Source organism: Littorina saxatilis, linkage group LG7 (genome assembly GCF_037325665.1).
Source record: "Littorina saxatilis isolate snail1 linkage group LG7, US_GU_Lsax_2.0, whole genome shotgun sequence".
Lineage (NCBI taxonomy): Eukaryota > Metazoa > Mollusca > Gastropoda > Littorinimorpha > Littorinidae > Littorina > Littorina saxatilis.
Window position 1 is genome coordinate 23,051,715 of NC_090251.1, and position 22,748 is coordinate 23,074,462.

A 22,748-nucleotide genomic window follows, 5' to 3' on the forward strand; every position below is an offset into this window, starting at 1 on the left:
TCATGAATTTTTTGGATGTATGACTTTAAACTTATGACACGTTTTAAAACATTTTCCGGAAGATTGCATATCATCTCAACAAATATATGTAACGATGCGACGTACGTCTCGTATGTTGACATCAGATCCTGAAAATTTTGAACCAATCCATTTCGATAATACTGAAATACAGCGCTTTTTGTCATGGTACCGCTCAAAATGGACGCAAAAATCTCTTGTTTTCTACTACTCATGCGCTCCACACCTGCATCAGTAGAAATGACATTACACAAGAGATACGCAAGAAAGCAAAACAACACAATCTGTTCTGGATAGATAATGGATTTGGCTATTTCTTCGTATGTAAACGTTGCCAAATTAAGCCTATTCTGAATTGTCGATTTGTTTTTATTGGTACCTGACGTTTTTGTCACGTCGATTTTGGGGGTACCCTTACTTCGGCGGTGGTCACGTGATACCTTTAACAGAAATCTTTGATCCGAAAAGTGTGCCAGATAGCCAAGTAAAAGGCCTTTAATGGCATATAAAGTTTAAATGAAATGACACGGGAATGAATATTTTAGTTGGGGTAGTCGGTACGAAAATGGGTGCAATAATTGTTTTGCTCAGTTTAGTTCTGAAGGTTCGACAGCACTTTTGTCAAACCATCGTGTGATGTGAAAGTGTTCTTTGTGTTGTTTTCCAATTTGAGCGGAGGTGTGCCATACAGTAAGACTAAGAATGTTGAATCAAATTCTCTGTCTGATTGCTGCCCTCTTTCTATCAGAAGGTAGGACTAAATGTATGCCTGTGCGTACATTTATTTTCTCACATACACGTGTGTGTGTGTGTGTGTGTGTGTATGTGTGTGTAAGTGGTGTGTGTGTGTGCGTACGTATGTGTGTACGTAAGTGTGTGTGCGTGAGTGAGCGCGCGCCCGTGTGTGTGTGTGTGTGTGTGTGTTGTGTGTCTGTCTGTCTGTGTCTTTGTGTGTCTGAGAGTATACATGTGTATGTGCATCGGTGTCTGTCCGTCTGTCTGTCTTTTTGTCTGTCTGTGTCTATGCGTGTCTGTGTCTGCATATTCGTCCGATACAAAAATAACTCAGTCACAACGAATTGCGGCTGTATAGTAAGGTACCCAGCCGATTAACGTTTTACAATCGCACCTTAATCTCGCAAAAGTGCAAATCAGCATAGAGAATGTTAAACCAGATGCGAATAAGGATGAAGCTACGCGCGGTGTACAAGTTAGGAACATCTGGTACACTCTGCAGATATGAATTCAGTGTAACCTTGGATACTGCAACACATACTTTGCTATATCTGTTAAGATGACACCCTTGGGACCAGTCACAGTGTCTCTATATTGCAGGTGACTTCTGGTGCCAGGTGTTCTTTGATCAAGTGTAGAGACCAAAGGACAACAGGCTCGGTATGCATGAGAAAGTGCTCAAGTTGGTGTGACCCAAGCGCTGATTCGGATTTGATGAAACGAACATTAGTTTGCGATTTCAACCAATCCGTCTCAGATCGGCGTGGGTCACACCTAGTTGGTCACTCTCTCGTTACACCGGCTCCGGTGTTCTTTATTTGGAGGTGTGGTCTCATCGGAGGGGGGTCACTTTGCATGTTACACCGCACAACACCATTCATACTTATCCTATCTGCTCTACAGCCGCTGATGTGTATGTGGACAAGGGCTACCCCTATCGCCAAGGACCACTCAAGGTGCAGCAGATTCCGGTGACAAAAACCGGAAACGGAAGTCCTCTGGACTCCATCATCATCCATCCCGTCGACCCAGGAACCTATGCCATCTTCTTTTTCGTGCCTGGTCTCAACGGCGTCATACTGTCGTCGTTCTATACTGATTATCTGACCGGTGTCGCTCAGCATGGGTAGGTCACCTTTCTTTTATCCTTCGTTAGGTCTACCCAGTATCCCACTGGAGTTGCACAGTGAGCCAGTGTGGACATGTGATATTTGTTCACTTTGGTCATTTATGCAGAAACTTTTACTGGTGTTGCACTGCATGGTTTGTAAACATTTCTCTCGTCATTTTAAATATTACTTAAAATATCTAACTGGTGATACTCAGTATGGGCAGGTATACTGTTACTTAGAGTGTCTGAGTGGTGTCGCTCAAAATGGGTAGGCTTCGTTTATTTTCGTCCTTCCATGAAAAGTAGCTCACTGGTGTTGCTATTAGTACAGAGTATCTGTCTTTGCCTGGTGTTGCTCGGCATGAGTATGATACATTAATTATATCTCCTTTCTATGTACAGAATATCAGACTGATGTCGCTCAGAGCACATTGCCACATCCTAGAAAGTCTTACTGACATTGCTTAAATATTCCCTGCGATTTAAACAGAATGCATACTTCATAGCCTGCACCTTCTACTCCGAAACGCTGACAATTTTAAGCCATGACACTTACCCGCGAATGATGACCAGCACGGTTGGCCTAGTGGTAAGGCGTCCGCCCCGTGATCGGGAGGTCGTGGGTTCGAACCCCGGCCGGGTCATACCTAAGACTTTAAAATTGGCAATCTAGTGGCTGCTCCGCCTGGCGTCTGGCATTATGGGGTTAGTACTAGGACTGGTTGGTCCGGTGTCAGAATAATGTGACTGGGTGAGACATGAAGCCTGTGCTGCGACTTCTGTCTTGTGTGTGGCGCACGTTATATGTCCAAGCAGCACCGCCCTGATATGGCCCTTCGTGGTCGGCTGGGCGTTAAGCAAACAAACAAACAAACAAATCCGCGAATGAGTTTATTTCTGCATTTTCAGGTTCATCACCATTTCTACTGACCTACTAATTAACGATGAGTATGGAGCACAAACGAAGGACGAAGGCTTTCACTTCGGCGATCTCTACATGAACCAGATCAGATGGGTAAGTTTAGACAATATGAATATGAGTTACACCTCCGTTCAGCCTTTGTATCGCTGAGGTATCACGTCGAGACAGGGCGGATGAATATGGAGAATACGACTATCTTGTCCACGTGTTTCATTATATCTCTACATCAGTATCTGTCATAGAAGGCTTCAAGTCCAAAACTCTTACTCTATACCATTTTACCATGCCATCTATAGCTCAATTTCTAATCAGTTTGAAGCCTTCTATTATGGATTGGATGATTAGTACGATAAACAATAACAACAAACTAATCCATAATAGAAGGCTTCAAGCCTAATATTAATTGGAAAATGTCGACACTAAGCTTTGGCACTAATTTTTCAGTTAATAAGACTTCGTGAAGTCTTTGCGAAGTCAACTTTGGACTAAATTAAGGACAGCCTTTAGTTTTAAAACTCTGTATGTTGTAAAATGTCTTGTACTCATGTTGCCAATCTACGTATAGCTGCAGAAAAACCTGGCCATTGTGCTGAATGCAAACTCAGCCAGTGGGGTGGTGGGCACGTGGGACCTTCTGGGACTGGGAAGCCACTCTGCTGGAGCCGACGCCACCCTCTACATTGCTGCCAAGTACCCATCTCTTCCTAAGGTACAATACATTGCTGCCAAGTACCCATCTCCTCCTAAGGTAGAATACATTGCTGCCAAGTACCCATCTCTTCCTAAGGTACAATACATTGCTGCCAAGTACCCATCTCTTCCTAAGGTACAAAACATTGCTGCCAAGTACCCATCTCTTCCTAAGGTACAATACATTGCTGCCAAGTACCCATCTCCTCCTAAGGTAGAATACATTGCTGCCAAGTACCCATCTCTTCCTAAGGTACAATACATTGCTGCCAAGTACCCATCTCTTCCTAAGGTACAATACATTGCTGCCAAGTACCCATCTCCTCCTAAGGTACAATACATTGCTGCCAAGTGCCCATCTCTTCCTAAGGTACAATACATTGCTGCCTTGTACCCATCTCTTCCTAAGGTACAATACATTGCTGCCAAGTGCCCATCTCTTCCTAAGGTACAATACATTGCTGCCAAGTACCCATCTCTTCCTAAGGTACAATACATTGCTGCCAAGTGCCCATCTCTTCCTAAGGGACAATACATTGCTGCCAAGTACCCATCTCTTCCTAAGGTACAATACATTGCTGCCAATTAAGTACCCATCTCTTCCTAAGGTACAATACATTGCTGCCAAGTGCCCATCTCTTCCTAAGGTACAATACATTGCTGCCAAGTACCCATCTCTTCCTAAGTTACAATACATTGCTGCCAAGTGCCCATCTCTTCCAAAGGTACAATACAATTGCTGCCAAGTACCCATCTCTTCCTAAGTTACAATACATTGCTGCCAAGTACCCATCTCTTCCTAAGTTACAATACATTGCTGCCAAGTACCCATCTCTTCCTAAGGTACAATACATTGCTGCCAATTAAGTACCCATCTCTTCCTAAGGTACAATACATTGCTGCCAAGTGCCCATCTCTTCCTAAGGTACAATAAATTGCTGCCAAGTGCCTATCTCTTCCTAAGGTACAATACATTGCTGCCAAGTACCCATCTCTTCCTATTAATACTCGTTGCTTTTTCAAATATTGAAAAGCTCGTTTTCGGGCGCAGTTCAATATCTAACCTTCGCCCGTCCGGGTTATCGACTACACACGGAAGTCATCGTGGGGCCGTCCGGGTTATTGACTACACACGGAAGTCATCGTGGGGTCGTGCGGACTCATGCTTATCATTTCCTTCTTTGAAAAACATGGGTCCGCACGGCCCCACGATGTTTGTAGTCTAAATATGACCTTTGTTTTTTTTTAATTACTTCTCGCTGAAATTTTAGGATATAAGAGCTTTTTAGGTGCCTGAGGCATTCTTAAAAGCTCATTAAAAAAAATCCAACTAGTTCAAAAGATATTTGCAATTAAACACCCTTCTGGGTCCACACGGACGCACGACCACCGGCGAAGGTTAAAAAAGCAACTCGTGTAAATCTGGTACGACACAGCAAGCCATGTAGTATTCTCTACACTGACACGTGAAGGAAGGCATATTGACGACTTCTCTCACAATGTGCGTACAGGCTCTAGCGCTGATGGGTCCTTACACCACCAGCTTCCGGACGGCGGTCAACTTCTCTATGCCCATCCTGCTGGTGCAGACCGAGTACGCCACTCACCACAAAGGCCTCATGCCGCCATGTATGACCGACAAGTTTGGCTACAAACACATCTGGGACCTCTGGCCTCGACCTCCCAGGGTCAGAATGGAGGTCAAGGTGAGTAGAGCATTAATTACTCAAAGGAGGGATCATCATATATTTATAGTCAAACTGTTTTGAGATCAAATCTAAGGCGTACAATGATTAAAAAAAATACAAGTATTCACTCTCTGAGACAAAATTACCGAATAACTTGATTCGGTAAGATGGAATCCACCTCTGTAAACTGTACAACCTTTCTGCGTTTTCAGTGAAAGTAGTCTGGAAGAAAGAAATCCGTTTCCCACCACAAAACCGATCTCTGCACACCTTTGCCAAGCTGGCTGAACCAGTGCTTTTTTCACCTTTTTTTCTTCTATATCTTTTTTTTACAGTGATAAACTCGTTTTCTGTACCGTTGACAGGAAGTCATTAGAGTCACGTTTAATTCTTAAATGTTTTGTATTCGTCCTCAGGGGTTCGGACACTGCGGCATCTGCAACCAGGCCCTTTGGCAGAGTAAGTAGGCCTATTACTTCAGGCATTACATTCATGGAAGAGAGAGGAGGGGTTGAGGGGTGGTTGGGGTGGAGGGGAGGGGAAATCATGTTTCATACGTCGATAGTGCCTCGATTGGGCTGGCGTAGTATAATGTGGGAGAGACGTAAACATGTATGACTCAGTATGGTTCTACCCACACATGATATCTCACAAAGAATCACTTTGGAAGGAGTTTGACCAATCTTTTCCAAAGTTGGGATTTTGTAGGCTGACTGTACACAAAAAGTCAGAGGTGAAAGGAGACAGGGAGGGGGTGAAAGTTGGCCATGTCAAGACCTTATTATTATTATTATTCCTATGCATTTTCTTGTTCTTTCTTAGTATTCATCACGTTCAAACACTAAGTCTTTCGAACAAAGGACGTGTATACATTTATAATGCACTGTAACTTTGAAAATATCTTACTAAGACGATTACTGGAATTTAGACTCAAGAAGTTTATTTTGCTTTTTGTTTCGACGTGCCCGCACACGTCTGTACCTGTGTGTGTGTGTGTGTGTGTGTGTGTGTGTGTTAGGTTTGATCTTCATTTGTTCCCTTTATCAGGTTGCTACAAGTACCAGGTGTGCGTGACGACACAAAACGTGACCAGCCTACCTGCCTACCACACCTTCACCCAGGGGCTGACTGCTGCTTTCTTTTCCACTTACCTGGCTGGCTATGACGCAAACCTCAAATACGTTATCAACCAGACCTTAGTTACAGAGCCCCTGCTGGAGTTGATTGCTGACGTGTAGTTGCATGAAAACTGGTTTTAACTTGGGTAGATTTATACTTTAATGCACATTTATTCAGACTCAGTGATAATGAAATAAACATGTTATCTCAACAATGAAATAACATATTTTCTCAACTTTGATTTTGCTTTTAATCTTTTCCTTTCTTTTTCTTTCTCCTTTATGCCCATGTTAGTTTGTTTGTTTGTTCGTTCATGGGCTGAAACTCCCACGGCTTTTACGTGTATGACCGTTTTTACCCCGCCATTTAGGCAGCCATACGCCGCTTTCGGAGGAAGCATGCTGGGTATTTTCGTGTTTCTATAACCCACCGAACTCTGACATGGATTACAGGATCTTTTTCGTGCGCACTTGGTCTTGTGCTTGCGTGTACACACGGGGGTGTTCGGACACCGAGGAGACTCTGCACACAAAGTTGACTCTGAGAAATAAATCTCTCGCCGAACGTGGGGACGAACTCACGCTGACAGCGGCCAACTGGATACAAATCCAGCGCGCTACCGACTGAGCTGCATCCCAGCCCGCCCATGTTAGTGTTTGTGTGCCAAAGAGGAAGCAGAAGAAAAAGAAAAGGTAAAATAATCATAAGTAAGAATTCGCAGCCTTTAGATCGGGGGTGACTAAAACATCAGATGTCAGCATTATTTTGAAAATTTCCATTTAAGACTTTCAAAACTCTAAACATACAATCTTGCAGACAGCGTCCAAAAGATCTGCATCTAGGTTTGGTCGCATGACAGTCTGTATATCAATCAGTTAGTTCCCCTGGTTATGATGCTGCATTTGAAGTGTAATCATCGGTAACAAACTGCGACGAATCAAAATTTGACAAATGTATTTTGGTCTATGCACGGACTAATCCAAAAACAAAGAGACTGCCAACGTTCCAAAATTCAGAATTAAAAAAACAAGAAAGGTAAGTTGTTGGAACGCTTGTTATTGACAATACATTCCAACAACTTACCTTTCTTGTTTTTACATTTAGTCAAGTTTTGACTAAATGTTTTAACATAGAGGGGGAATCGAGACGAGGGTCGTGGTGTATGTGTGTGTGTGTGTGTGTGTGTGTGTGTGTGTGTGTCTGTCTGTCTGTGCGTGTGTGTGTGTAGAGCGATTCAGACCAAACTACTGGACCGATCTTTATGAAATTTGACATGAGAGTTCCTGGGAATGATATCCCCGGACGTTTTTTTCTTTTTTTCGATAAATACTTTTGATGACGTCATATCCGGCTTTTTGTAAAAGTTGAGGCGGCACTGTCACACCCTCATTTTTCAATCAAATTGATTGAAATTTTGGCCAAGCAATTTTCGACGAAGGCCGGACTTCGGTATTGCATTTCAGCTTGGTGGCTTAAAAATTAATTAATGACTTTGGTCATTAAAAATCTGAAAATTTTAATAATTTTTTTTATATAAAACGATCCAAATTTACGTTCATCTTATTCTACATCATTTTCTGATTCCAAAAACATATAAATATGTTATATTTGGATTAAAAACAAGCTCTGAAAATTAAAAATATAAAAATTATGATCAAAATTAAATTTCCGAAATCGATTTAAAAACAATTTCATTTTATTCCTTGTCGGTTCCTGATTCCAAAAACATTAGATATGATATGTTTGGATTAAAAACACGCTCAGAAAGTTAAAACGAAGAGAGGTACAGAAAAGCGTGCTATGCAGCACAGCGAAACCACTACTGCGCTGAACAGGCTCGTCAGTTTCACTCCGTTATGCACAAGCGGCGGACTACGGTCATTGTGAAAAAAATGCAGTGCGTTCAGTTTCATTCTGTGAGTTCCACAGCTTGACTAAATGTAGTAATTTCGCCTTACGCGACTTGGTTGATTGTATGCACGGGCAGTAATTGCTTCCACTACATATATATTGCATGAAATGAATAAAAACAAGTCGCGTAAGGCGAAAATACAACATTTAGTCAAGTAGCTGTCGAACTCACAGAATGAAACTGAAGGCAACGCAACGCAGCAAGACCGTATACTCGTAGCATCGTCACTCCACCGCCCGTGGCAAAGGCAGTGCCAGTGGAATTGACAAGAAGAGCGGGGTATTCGTTGCGCTGAGAAGGATAGCACGCTTTTCTGTACCTCTCTTCGTTTTAACTTTCTGAGCGTGTTTTTAATCCAAACATATCATATCTATATGTTTTTGGAATCAGGAACCGACAAGGAATAAGATGAAAGTGTTTTTAAATTGATTTCGAAAAAACAATTTGATAATAATTTTTATATATTTAATTTTCAGAGCTTGTTGTTAATCCAAATATAACATATTTATATGTTTTTGGAATCAGCAAATGATGGAGAATAAGATGGACGTAAATTTGGATCGTTTTATAAAAAAAATATTTTTTTTACAATTTTCAGATTTTTAATGACCAAAGTCATTAATTAATTTTTAAGCCACCAAGCTGAAATGCAATACCGAAGTCCGGGCTTCGTCGAAGATTACTTGACCAAAATTTCAACCAATTTGGTTGAAAAATGAGGGCGTGACAGTGCCGCCTCAACTTTCACGAAAAGCCGGATATGACGTCATCAAAGACATTTATCAAAAAAATGAAAAAAACGTCTGGGGATATCATACCCAGGAACTCGCATGTCAAATTTCATAAAGATCGGTCCAGTAGTTTAGTCTGAATCGCTCTACACACACACACACGCACACACACACACACATACACCACGACCCTCGTCTCGATTCCCCCCTCTATGTTAAAACATTTAGTCAAAACTTGACTAAATGTAAAAAGTAAGGAACTTACTATATAAATTGAACTAAATCTTTGTGTGCACTACTACAAACAGCTCGAGAATGTAGGGCATGCACATCTTGTTTCAAGAAAAGCATGCACTCCGCGGAAACATGCGACGAGTTAACCCATCCTCTACCGCCTGTTTTTCAGACACACGTAGACATTTGGTTTGAACGAACACACACACACACACACACACACACACACACACACACACACACACACACACACACACACACACACACACGTGCACTTAGGCCATGTACAGGAGAGTTCACTTGCACGTATACATTTACGCACATTCTAAGGATTTATTCAAATTTGTCCCAAGTGTATATATATATCATAATTATATATATGAATTTCTGACTATTGACTATTGACAGTGCTATCAAAAGAGGTCCGTATGAATAGATCTGATGAAAGGTTTCCAAACACAGCCATCAGTGAATACACACAGAGACGTCAAGACAAAAAGAGCTCAATGCAGATGACTGCCCAAGGCAACAGAGTTCGAATGTCTACAGTATCATCATTTTCCGATCACAAATTAGCCTGCGGTCACCTACAATCCACCCAGATTTAACATAAAATAAAATAAATCAAAAGCTGATACCTGAAATTGTACAACTTCAGCACCACGCCTGCATTTCATCCAGCTTTGGCCAAGCTGCACCTACTTGTGGAGCAAATGAGAAGGATTTTTGACACTGTCAATTCTGTCCGTGTGGTCAAACCATTGGTTGAAGGCCAGGTTTGCTACGTTCCTCCCGCCTATCACGGCCATCTCCATGGAAGTGGCAGCGGCCTCGATGGCGTTGGCGTAGTAGAGGCGGTCGTGGAGAACGAAGGGAGGTAACTCCATCGTAAGGGTGTACTCTGGAAAGGCGCGCCAGAGGAGTAGGCACATGTCCTTGCGATCGTCGAAGATTGATCCCAGCTGGGACAAAACAGCGCAAAGTAATGATTTTCAACATATATGCTGAGACTGGGTCTCCCTGTCTACATCCTCTGATTAGCGATCCACGATGACATATGTCCATTTACAGAGGCTGATGATTTGATATTTGCTATGAAAGTTGTCACCCATAAAATGAAATTGAGTCCAAAACCTGTAAAACCTTAAATATAAACAGCAATCGAATGAATCAAAAGTCTGTCTTAAAATCCAAACACAGAAGTATTCCAGTAAATTATCTGTTATTATTTTTGATCCAAAAAAAATCATAAATTAAATCATAAATTAGACGTAGATTACCTCCTTTAAATCGATTGGATACTTACACCTTTTGATCTGTGTTACTTATGGTAGGAAGTACAATTCTCAGTCTGTTTGCAGTGTACGGACCTCTTTTGTAAATACCACTGAGTATAGTGAAATATGTCTGCTTAGTCTTTCACTTTGTCACATTATGGTGTACATATTACAAAACCTTCTGTTTTGTGTTGCACACAATTCTCAAAGTCTGAATCCTTTGCTCATAGACCTCATTATAAAATCACTTTTTCCTAAACACTTGAAAGGATTCTGTTGTGAATCCATTTGAACCATGTCTTGATGTTTACACACGTTTTTCACAGCATATAATTATATAGGCTGCCTCGTCTAAAGATATATCGCCTTCAAGTGAATCTCTTTCTTGTGGTGTTAGTGACATCAGTTCGTCCACTATACATAATGTTATATACTCATGTACATTACTGTCTGAATATACATTTTTGTTAAAAAAAAGGTTTACTTTCATAAATCCACATTTGCTTGTTACACTGCAGTTAAAAAAGTTGGGTTGCCCCGGAAAAAAAATAACCCTGACTATTTCGGAAGCAAGCTTGATTCTCACTTGTTCTTCTGTTGGTGTATTTTTGAGGTAGATCTTCCACACGCCATAGTCTGATTTTCCTCTATCCTTGCCGTTGTTCACCGAAGTCTGCTTTTGTATCTTGTTGAAGAAGATGTCAGTGTCTGTCGCCATGATGTGAGTGGGGACATTCTGCTTACCACAAAAGTTTTTGTTCATTTTACCGTGAGTGAACAACACTTGCAACGGGTGGTACGGTATCTTCGGCAAGTCAAGCCCGCCTGGGAAGTCCTCAAACTGTATCTGGAATGGAACAGAAGGAGTGGACGGTATCAACCAAAATGCAGAACTGCATAACAGACAGTTTCAAGGCTTTGTCTGTTACTCCGTGGTAGGATTTCATTCTGATTCTTGCACCAGAGTCCGAAAACAAACCAGGAAAAGAACACTACATAACTTGGTTGATTAGCTGAGTTCCCAAAGGAACCGATCTACATTGAGTCATTGCACCACTGGACAGGCATAACATATACTCTGAAGTCTTTGACTGCACTTGCACAATATAATAGCAAATGAACGAAAGTAAAGGCTGACATACCTCCGCCAGCATTAAATCCGTTGCACTCCAGTGGAGGATCTGCTTACTATGTATCGGCACCATGTAGCCTGCTATTCATTTTGTGAAGCCGAATTCGCAAAGTCTAATTCACGAAGATTGCTGAAAGAAGTTTGGCGTTGTATGTTCGGTAAAAAATACTTTGGGAAGTCATCAAGAAGTCAACTTCGAGCTCAATTTAGGAAGGCCTTTAGGTAAGGTGCATTGTTTTGAAGAAAAAAAGCGAATCGCACATGAAAGCTTATCATAAAATTCGTAAAGAAGCAAAAACCTGGTTCTTGCGGCCAGGATCCAGGGGCGCTGCAATGATCAGAACGTCGTACTTCTTTCTCCCCGATTCCCTGGGAGCCTTTTTGTACTGCACTTCGTACGACACCGTTCGCCTTGGACTCGCCGCTCGGAACACGGAGGTAACTTCCCCATGAATAAGTGTGGCGCCAGAAGCCTCAAGCAGTTTTTCAGGAAATTGTTTCTGGCCTCCCGGGATCTTCCATAGTCCTGACTCCACCCCAGCCATGGAGACAGTGCCTGTCGACAGTTATCAGCAATTTAATCAACCTATCACAGAAAATGTGATTTTTCGAGAACAGTTCACAAAACCTAAACCGTTATTTATCGTGGCTATACGAATTCAGCATTGTAAGTTTCTCCTTCCAAGTAAGCGATTAACCTCAAGAAATAGCTTAACAGCAGGATGTGCATATAATCCCCAAGCAGTCATATTCTAAAGTAAACCAAAGTAAATCGGTTTTTTCCTACTGATCATACAAACAATTGTTTACCCTTCAAAAAGATTTTTTTTTTAAATTACCCAATTCGATTCTGCTGAATTTATAAGAAAACTTCCTCCTCTATGACATCTACGGGACACACCTCACACGATTTTTGGGCAATGAAAACCCACATGCGCCTTTATTAATAAAAAGCAATCTTCAATCCTAAAAAAAATTCAAATAAATAATGTTTTTTAAAGACCTATACTACCGATCCTAAAATGTTTGGCCTTGTCATAGGCAACAAATATGTTAGTGTGTGGGGTCTAATAGTCAGACCTGACTGAGGAATGGCTTGCAAGTTGATGCTAAATAACTCCTCACCCAGAAATCCGGGAGCGTGGATTGTTTGAGAATAGTTTCCCATGAGTGATCCTTTAGCTAGCTCGTTGATAAATCTGTCTGAGAATCCTGCGGCTCTGAGCATGTTGGCGGTCGTGGTTTGTGTGTGTTCCACAAAGTGTTCGTCCATGGAGTCAAGCAGATTTTCCAACGTTGTGAACGCAACTCCTTTGTTCTGATGATCGTAAATTCTAGGAGGGTAAAATAGAAAAAAAAAAAAAATGCTCAAACAACTCGCCTAGGATGTGACCCGTCACCGACCAATTTGAAGAAGAAAAAGTGTATCCTCGCTAATTCAGCCATTTAGACAATACTACATGGTTTACACGAGTTGCTTTGTAACAAATTGAAATGCGAGCGAAAGCGAGGTTTTCGATTTTTGGAAAAAAGATGGAGTGTAAACCTCTTATGACACAGGAAGCCCTGTAGTGTTCTGTGTATCCTACATTCTATACTTCTGTGCCTGATCAAACTGATCACTGAACAGCGATTTTGTTTTGGATTAGCTTTAGAACTCCAAACCACTTCACTGGACCTGGCACTAATTCCTCCGCATTGACACACAAACTAAAAGTACTACAAAGTAGTTCGCTGGATTTATTTACTGTGGCTGAACTTGAAAAGGCTGTCGACAAAGTTGAAAGTAGAATGATGTCATCACAAATGGTCTAGCCAAGACCCCCAGGCTCTAAGCTGTGACCCCAAATCAAACAATGACATAATATTTTGATGAAGTCGAGACTTATTTCCTTGATAGCTCAGTGGATGTTTTTAGTAGTGATAGATCTCTAGCAACATGTTCATGCTGTGACCTTGACATGGACGAAGGTCAACCAAACTAGGGTCATGTCAGGAGATCATCAAACCCTAAGTGTGCAAAGTTTCAAAGCTCTAGCTTCAAAAACATTGGAGAAACCCTCAACGTTAAGTCAACGGCCTGATACTGCTTATTCCTAGGACTCTTCTGAATACCCAAGGAAGTCAAAAAAGCCCCCGACCGGACAAGGCAAAAATAAACAAGTCGCGTAAGGCGAAATTACTACATTTAGTCAAGCTGTGGAACTCACAGAATGAAACTGAACGTAGTCCGCCGCTAGTGCAAAAGGCAGTGAAAGTGACGAGCCTGTTTGGCGCGGTAGCGGTTGCGCTGTGCTTCATAGCACCCTTTACTGTACCTCTCTTCGTTTTAACTTTCTGAGCGTGTTTTTAATCCAAACATATCATATTTATATGTTTTTGGAATCAGGAACCGACAAGGAATAAGATGAAATAGTTTTTCGGAAATTTAATTTTGATCATAATTGTTATATTTTTAATTTTCAGAGCTTGTTTTGAATCCAAATATAACATATTTATATGTTTTTGGAATCAGAAAATGATGAAGAATAAGATGAACGTAAATTTAGATCGTTTTATTAAAAAAAAAAAAAAAATCAGATTTTTAATGACCAAAGTCTTAAATAATTTTTAAGCCACCAAGCTGAAATGCAATACCGAAGTCCGGCCTTCGTCGAAGATTGCTTGGCCAAATTTTCAATCAATTTGATTGGAAAATGAGGGTGTGACAGTGCCGCCTCAACTTTTACAAAAAGCCGGATATGACGTCATCAAAGGTATTTATCGAAAAAAAGAAAAAAACGTCCGGGGATATCATTCCCAGGAACTCTCATGTCAAATTTCATAAAGATCGGTGCAGTAGTTTGGTCTGAATCGCTCTTCACACACACACACGCACAGACAGACAGACACACACACACACACACATACACCACGACCCTCGTCTCGATTCCCCCTCTATGTTAAAACATTTAGTCAAAACTTGACTAAAAATGTAATAAAAACATCATAGTAGTGAAAATAACATATGTGACCCTCCACCACGGAATGAGTCGCATGTCACCTTTGCATGATTTTCATATTTTTACATTTTTTTAAAGAGTTTTTTATGCTCTATCCAGTGGTGAAAACCGTTTTAGAAAAGAGCAAAAACTGTTTCAGTTATAAGCCTGTGACTAAGGTGACCCTCACACTGTTACCAGACACTCCCCGGACTTAGAACCGGGCGAGGTGACATGCGACCCATTTCGTGGTGGAGGGTCACATATTTTAGCAACAACAACAGAAGTTTCACACACACAAGTCGCACCTGTCAAAGGGGACCATCGTTTCGGCGACCAATTTCTGAACGCGTTTGATGTCCCTGCCATAGCGAGCAAACACCTTTGCCCTGGAGATAAATTTCCATGGGCTTGTCTTGAAGTACAGTCCTTCCTCGTTGTTGAACAGCCCCAGTGTGCGCCTGTTTAACTCTTTCCTTCCCAAACCTGACCACACAAACAAGAAAAGAAAACAATTGCTCGTACCTCTAGACCCCAGGGCTAGGGATTGGGGGGGGGGGCGGTCCTGGGTTTCGGAAGCCACCCCTCCCCCCCCCCCCTCCCACCCGGCAAATATTCTCTTTTTGTTTTCTCAAGGAGAGACCCAAATAATCCTTTCAAATGCAAAATTTAGACCGCAGGTGAGGTCCCCCACTGAACCCCTGCCTCATTTTGGTAGCCCCTCCCACTCATACACTAGGTCGAGCCCTAGCTCCTTTGGGAAAGAGTGTTTTAACCGTTCAATGTATGTCACCGTACACAAACATTCTGCAGCGCGTAAACCAACTGAGATCGCTATGCTTCGACCTGGTATGAGATCGCAATGTACTGACCAAACTCCTCCGCAAAGCTGCCCAGGTATCGATTCCTGGGATGTATGACGGCACCACCAGCTTCATAGTCTTGACCGTCAACGTTGACCAGTGCCAGGCGACCCCCGACACTCCGGGATTCAAAGATGTCCACCTCTAGCGGCTTGTCTCCCCACAGCTGTCTCAGGTAGTACGCGGCGCTTGTGCCTCCTAGTCCTCCACCTATGATTCCTGCAGCAGAGCCTAGCATGGTCATGTGTTCTCTCTTTTGTTTCTGAACAACCCGCTAAGCTTCAGCGGGTCGATATAGTGTGTTTACGTATATATTGTCTTCGAAGAGAATCCAATTATACTCTCATTGTGTGTGTGTGTGTGTGTGTGTGTGTGTGTGTGTGTGTGTGTGTGTGTGTGTGTGTGTGTGCGTGTGTGTGTGTGTGTGTGTGTGTGTGTGTGTGTGCGCGCGCGTGTGCTTTAGGGGGATGGGAGACGAAGACTCTATTACTACATTTTGTGAAGAAGACGAATTAGATCTGAAGTTTTTTTTCCTTTGTATTGTTGACGTCGGCCACAAGATGTTATTTAGCACGGTATCTACAAGATATCGGGCAGTGTGCTCCCGACACGAGTGTTGGGTTTTCAACAGCACTGCGTTGTTGGCTTTCTTGTCCAAAATGTCTGTTTCTGGGTCTAGATTTTTAGTTGCTGTGCCCAATTGTGAGTCAGAATTTAAAACCACAAGGGTTTAAATACTTGCGGCTCTGAAAACATAACCCCAAAACTAAGCTTACCGCTAAAAGCTTTTTTTCTCTAGGGACAAAATCAAAATGCAAATGAGCGGTAGGAATACTTTCAACAAATCTAAAACAGATACTGACCACATTTACAAACTTCATTTGAATCTCTGCCAGTATGCAGGCCTGTATGTAACATCGGCAAAAGCTTGCTTGGTGCCCTGGCAGGATAATTCGATTTAAATGTGAAACTCAGTCTAGCGGTGAAAAACATGGTGCACATTGGTTCACAGAAACGCCTAACAGTAAGCTTAACTCTCATCGGTGTTTGTTAATCCAAGGTGAGAGTTATCGTTCCTTATCTGGAGTTGGTGACTGACTGATCGAGTTGGCTTCAAGTTCCACATTTTGAGAGACTCAGTGAGACTTTCCAATCATAAGGAGAATGGACTCTGTAGTGCGTTCTTTCATTTCAAAGAAGGTAAAATTGAAGAACAGTGTCCCAAAATGTGTCCCTGACAGTGTCTTTCTCCGCTGACAATCCGTCATCATTCATGTAGTAATTTCCCCTGCCTTGAAATGAATGATAAAGTTTGGAATGAATCGAATGTCAGAATCAGTTATCCCACGACTTTGCTTCATTTACAACACAAGGCCAAGATTAAATTTGGGACACGACATGTTCTTGAAAATTGCCTAGACGAAAAGGGCGGGGGAGAGTGAAGTACAAGTCACAGCTTGTCTTTAAAATGCATATTATTGTCACGGACAGTTCTGGGCCTATGGCAAGTATTTCCTTTGATCTGTCAGCAGTTTTCATGTTAGATCTACCGGTTTGGACTTTTAGATCTCCCTGTTCATCTCTTAAAGGCACAGTAAGCCTCCCGTAAACCATCACAGATACTGTCAGGCAGTACAAACACCCTTCCATTTGAACGCTCACCAAACGGGAACAGCCCAGGTGCCCTACGTAAAGAGCGAGCAATTTTCAAAGAATTAATTTTGCGAAAAAGTGTCAGAGACAATCGGACCGTGGTGTGTTTTGGCACTAGACCTAACTTTTAAAATCTAAATAATAAATTGACAGCTTGTTACACAAACATTCTTAAATCATAAAAGAATTCTTTTTTCATCAAGACAAGATCAGTACAATTCGAAGTTTTGAAAGTTTGAAAAAAGAAAAGCCCGGAAGCAGGGTCACGCAAGGTCGTGGTTCTCGTAGCAGACGACGGTTTACATCTATCGCCAGTTCCTCTGAACAGTCAAAAGCCATCGTTAGAGTTCTTGTGAACCACAGCCGTTTGTTTCGTGCATAGTCAGAGGTTGCAGATAAGCTCACAGCGAGTCGCATTCAAATTACTAACTGACGACTACATTGGGAAAAAAGGAAACTGGATCACACGGGTTCACGATGGCTCAGGGGTAAGATAAACCACGCAAAAATAAACAAATTCCTTGAAAATTGCTCGCTCTTTACGGAGGGCACCTAGGATGTTCCCGTTTGGTAAGCGTTCAAATGGAAGGGTGTTTTTACTGTGTGTAAAAGCCTGACAGTATCTGTGATGGTTTACGGGAGGCTTACTGTGCCTTTAAGTCTAACGGTTTAGGAATGAGAGCTTGTAAATCATCGAGCGAGGCCTGTCTGTATAATACATAGCTCAAAGCACGTGCGTGTGTTTGTGTGTGTGTGTGTGTGTGCGCGAGTGTGTGTGTGTGTGTGTGTGTGTGTGTGTGTGTGTGTGTGTGTGTGTTAAGTTTAATCTCACGTATTTCACGTGCAGACATTTGCAGAGCTATTTTACAGTTTAAAAAATCAAACAGAACTACTAACAGGACTACTAAAGTAAGTTGCTCACCATTTGAGGTGTACAGTTCCTCTGGAATACAATTTCGTCCACCATGGGAAAGAAATATATTATGACATATTGCAGACGTGTTCGATCGACTGTCGCACTGACTGATCTGTAGCGGCAAGCTGTAAGCGTCTGGCACCCAAAATCGTTGTGGCGAATTCTGAAGTGCTTGTCGCAAAACTGTTTCTGCAAGGTGCACTCGACGTACTCATGCTCGTTGCAAAATCATGCGGCGTCACAAAGAACACAAGAGGCAAAGCCTCTAACTTTTTTTTTTTTTCTTTTTTTTTGTCCTTACACCTGTTCCTTGTTCCGGTATTCTCTCACGCCGCCCCGTCCCTGCATTCGCTGCTCCATCCACATCTGAATGTTCGTTCCGCTGCCAGACCTGTCGATTTTACAGACGCTCCAGGGAGGGATGTCGGGTCGTTGCGGTAGGCTACCCTCGGAAGTTGACACTGCACTTCTGCTGAGTCACTTCGACGGTGTTCAGTAGTGGGTCTGTCCCGAGCTAACGGACTCAGCCCACTACCTACTATGCCCCCTACTAACGACATTGACTGCTAAGTCGCGGAGCCAGACTAAGTGAGCGTCCCCTCCAGAGAGCAGACCGCCACCACGTCCCTCCGTCGACCCCCCAGAACGTCACACGTTGAAGACTGACAGCAGAAGTACTATTCAGGGAAGGATGGAACAGGAACAATGAGACCAAGGTCACCATGAGAGCTCCGGGCATGAAGGGCCACAAGAGCAAGGACATTTTATAATTTTGGATGATTAATGAGATGAGGATGATTATAATGATGATGCTATGGATTTCCAATTTGGTTTGAGACTACGTGACAGGGCAGCACTCTACGCTTACTGTCATAATATATCCTGGTGTCAACCAGGCCCGAGAACTGCCGCACCTGCGGTGTTGATCAGGTAAACAGAACCTGAGCACCCTCAAAGTCGCATTCGTTAAGTGAATGACACTCGGCTGTGTGATTCCAGCCTTCCCATAGGAACCATAGCACTTCCACTCTGGGTAGGAGCCGACCGTAGCCCGAAAAACCCACATGACCCTGATGGGATTCGAACCCACGACCTCCCGGCCCGCAGCCCGATGCGCTAACCACTGCGCTACGGGGGCCGGTCAAAGCCTCTAACTTAGTCTAAGGCTCACGTTTTAAAACATCACTCAGCTCCATCATGGGCTCAACACTGAAATCAGAAATGTCTCCTTAAAATAAACACAGGTTAACTCCCTTGCTTTGGGGAATATGATAGTTATTTGTTTGGAATTGTGGTTTTAGCCTCTTTTGCGTAGAATGACGGATAAAAAGAAGTTTTGAAGTAATTGTGCTGTTTGGGAGACTATTCCGTAGAGGTTACATGCCGAGTCTCAGTGATTATTAAAAATAATGGTCGAAGTTGGCGGATCATGAAAAATGCGAGCTTCAGCGAGCTTTTTCATGACCGCGAACTGAGACCATTATTTTTAATAATCACTGAGACGAGGTGTGTAACCTCTTTATTCCTCCTTTCTTCAGTTATTCAAAGAAAACAGGAGTTTTTGTGCGAAAGTTTGATCGAATCCGAATCACTCAACCAGTCAACCTGCGCAGGCGATGGATTAATTCTCGGTTGTATAGTTCCGTGCAAATCATTCCATTCTGTTAACACTTCTTGTCAGTTTCCCTGTTTTAGACTAAAATCAAGTACACAGATATGCTGTTATTCTGCTGTGGCGGTAAAGGCAGATATTGTGTGTTCTGTTTATGTTTTAGTATCGTGTTAGGATAATGTTCTTTCGTCAAATGGGACTAGCAGACGAACTTTTGCACCCGTGTTCGAACGTTAATTACTGTATGAAGTTCAGTTTTCTGGGGAAAATAGTGTATGAAACCGCTTTATGTTGTTTAAATTGATGAGATGTGTGCATTTTGTTGCGTGTGATCTTTTTATAAAATGAAATATTGTTGAAAACTGACCGTCGGATTGCAGTCAGTGTTGTCGAAGAAACTGCGTTAAAATAAGGGGAACTACTCTTGTCGGCAAGAGTATGAGTTACTTGCCTTGGGAATTTGCTTGTGATGAACGGTGTGTGCACGGCAGATCTAGATTCAGAAAACAACCTAACTCATGGATTTTATATGGAGATTCATGTGTTCAGGCCTGTAGTTGTTAATTTAAATGCGGTATGTTTGTATTGTTTGCTCCAGAGATGTATATTTCGTACGTATAGAGCGTTCGGAACTTTTCAGTCGCAAAAGTAGTACCAAAACAGAACAGCTTCTCAACCCATTGCGCTATCGAGGATTCAGGCTGTTGCTGGCTCGTTATTTGTTTGGTTGCTGGGTCATTATCGAAAAATAACTAGCTCTACAAGTTTACAGAGAGAAAGAAGCAGAGGGGGGAATAATGTGTTTTATTCCCCCCTCTGCTTCTTTACCTCTGTAAACTTGTAGAGCTAGTTATTTTTCGATAATGACCCAGCAACCAAACAAATAACGAGCCAGCAACAGCCTGAATCCTCGATAGTGCAATGGGTTGAGAAGCTGTTCTGTTTTGGTACTACTTTTGCGACTGAAAAGTTCCGAACGCTCTATACGTACGAAATATACATCTCTGGAGCAAACAATACAAACATACCGCATTTAAATTAACAACTACAGGCCTGAACACATGAATCTCCATATAAAATCCATGAGTTAGGTTGTTTTCTGAATCTAGATCTGCCGTGCACACTGACACCGTTCATCACAAGCAAATTCCCAAGGCAAGTAACTCATACTCTTGCCGACAAGAGTAGTTCCCCTTCTTTTAACGCAGTTTCTTCGACAACACTGACTGCAATCCGACAGTCAGTTTTCAACAATATTTCATTCTATAAACAGTTCCCACGCAACCAAATGCACACATCTCATCAATTTAAACAACATAAAGCGGTTTCATACACTATTTTCCCCAGAAAACTGAACTTCATACAGTAATTAACGTTGGAACACGGGTGCAAAAGTTCGTCTGCTAGTCCCATTTGACGAAAGAACACTATCCTAAACGATACTAAAACATAAACAGAACACACAATATCTGCCTTTTCCGCCACAGCAGAATAACAGCATATCTGTGTACTTGATTTTAGTCTAAAACAGGGAAACTGACAAGAAGTGTTAACAGAATGGAATGATTTGCACGGAACTATACAACCGCGCATTAATCGATCGCCTGCGCAGGTTGACTGGTTGAGTGATTCGGATTCGATCAAACTTTCGCACAAAAACTCCTGTTTTCTTTGAATAACTGAAGAAAGGGGGAATAAAGAGGTTACACACCTCGTCTCAGTGATTATTAAAAATAATGGTCTCAGTTCGCGGTCATGAAAAAGCTCGCTGAAGCTCGCATTTTTCATGATCCGCTAACTTCGACCATTATTTTTAATAATCACTGAGACTCGGCATGTAACCTCTACATCATCAGATCAAATAATGCATGTAATTTTCTGAAATATCGTCTTTTGTCACACAGCAGCACGCACGTACAATACACACACATCGGATTTCATGTAACACTCCACTATGTCCCCACCCCCTCCAACAACCACCATCACCAGCCTCTGCACCACACACATACAAACAAGTCGCGTAAGGCGAAAATACAACATTTAGTCAAGCTCAGTCGAACTCACAGAATGAAACTGAACGCATTGCATTTTTTCCGAAAGACCGTACACTCGTAGCATTGTCTGTCCACCGCTCGTGGCAAAGGCAGTGAAATTAACAATCCAGAAAAGAGCGGTAGCGGTTGCGCTGAGGAGGATAGCACGCTTTTCAATATCTCTATTCTATTTAACTCTCTGAACGTGTTTTTAATCCAAATATATCATATCTATATGTTTTTGGAATCAGGAACGGACAAGGAATCAGATGAAATTGTTTTTAAATCGATTTCGGAAATTTAATTTTATTCATAATTTTGACTTTTTTAATTTTCAGAGCTTGTTTTTAATCCGAATATAACATATTTATATGTTTTTGGAATCAGAAAATGATGAAGAATACGATAAACGTAATTTTGGATCGTTTTATAAAAAAAATAATTTTAATTACAATTTCTAGATTTTTAATGACCAAAGTCATTAATTAATTTTTAAGCCTCCAAGCTGAAATGCAATAGCGAAGTCCGGCCTTCGTCGAAGATTGCTTGGCCAAAATTTCAATAAATTTTATTGAAAAATGAGGGTGTGACAGTGCCACCTCAACTTTTACAAAATGCCGGATATGACGTCATCAAAGACATTTATCCGAAAAATGAAAAAAAACATCTGGGGATATCATACCCAGGAACTCTCATGAAAAATTTCATAAAGATCGGTCCAGTAGTTTACTCTGAATCGCTCTACACACACACACACACACACACACATACACCACGACCCTCGTCTCGATTCCCCTCTCTATGTTAAAACATTTAGTCAAAACACCCACCCACGACTTCCCACAGTTTATTAAGCTCTCACATTTTCACCAGTGATCTTTCTTGTTTTGAGTACTAACGAGTCAAGATTGAATAAACTCCAACAAAGATTAAAACACCGGTACCCGCTATGTTTTGAGTTAAAAAAAAAATGGTTCAATCGTCAGCACACACTTTTCATCTACATGTAGATGTAAACTTTTCACCTACGAATTACATGTAAAATGTTCGACCATACAATTACATATAACATTTTTGGCTCACGTAAGTGTAGCCTATGCGATCATAACTTTGTCTGTCTG

The 22,748-nt window shown here is 41.9% G+C and overlaps 2 protein-coding genes across 3 annotated transcripts; one reads left to right on the forward strand and one right to left on the reverse strand.

The window, feature by feature from the left end:
- Positions 1-637: 637 nt before the first annotated feature.
- Positions 638-6,926, forward strand: LOC138970952 (uncharacterized). Its single transcript, XM_070343537.1, has 7 exons — positions 638-769; positions 1,657-1,879; positions 2,774-2,879; positions 3,352-3,495; positions 4,988-5,182; positions 5,581-5,623; positions 6,212-6,926. Exons 1-7 carry the CDS (start codon positions 721-723, stop codon positions 6,400-6,402), a joined length of 951 nt encoding a protein of 316 aa, XP_070199638.1. The 5' UTR covers positions 638-720; the 3' UTR covers positions 6,403-6,926.
- Positions 6,927-9,455: 2,529 nt separating this feature from the next.
- Positions 9,456-16,436, reverse strand: LOC138970953 (prenylcysteine oxidase 1-like). Of its 2 annotated transcripts, none has more exons than XM_070343539.1 (7): positions 16,277-16,436; positions 15,423-15,623; positions 14,859-15,036; positions 12,695-12,903; positions 11,869-12,125; positions 11,024-11,284; positions 9,456-10,122 (listed from the first exon to the last, which is right to left on the reverse strand). In XM_070343539.1, exons 1-7 carry the CDS (start codon positions 16,413-16,415, stop codon positions 9,859-9,861), a joined length of 1,509 nt encoding a protein of 502 aa, XP_070199640.1. In that variant the 5' UTR covers positions 16,416-16,436; the 3' UTR covers positions 9,456-9,858. The 2 variants fall into 2 exon arrangements, with proteins under 2 accessions (XP_070199640.1, XP_070199639.1); XM_070343538.1 differs by having other exon boundaries at positions 15,423-15,632.
- Between the last annotated feature and the right edge of the window lie 6,312 nt (positions 16,437-22,748).

What these genes read in the sequence shown, in the direction of transcription:
- LOC138970952 (XM_070343537.1), top strand. Translation starts at nt 721, where the DNA reads ATGTTGAATCAAATTCTCTGTCTGATTGCTGCCCTCTTTCTATCAGAA. An exon ending in ACATGAACCAGATCAGATGG is followed by an intron (nt 2,880 to 3,351) that starts GTAAGTTTAGAC and finishes ATCTACGTATAG; the next exon opens with CTGCAGAAAAACCTGGCCAT. An exon ending in CAACCAGGCCCTTTGGCAGA is followed by an intron (nt 5,624 to 6,211) that starts GTAAGTAGGCCT and finishes TCCCTTTATCAG; the next exon opens with GTTGCTACAAGTACCAGGTG.
- LOC138970953 (XM_070343538.1), bottom strand. Translation starts at nt 16,415, where the DNA reads ATGTGCACCATGTTTTTCACCGCTAGACTGAGTTTCACATTTAAATCG. An exon ending in AAATGAAGTTTGTAAATGTG is followed by an intron (nt 15,633 to 16,276) that starts GTCAGTATCTGT and finishes GCTCTGCTGCAG; the next exon opens with GAATCATAGGTGGAGGACTA. An exon ending in ATCCTGGCCGCAAGAACCAG is followed by an intron (nt 11,285 to 11,868) that starts GTTTTTGCTTCT and finishes GTTCCATTCCAG; the next exon opens with ATACAGTTTGAGGACTTCCC.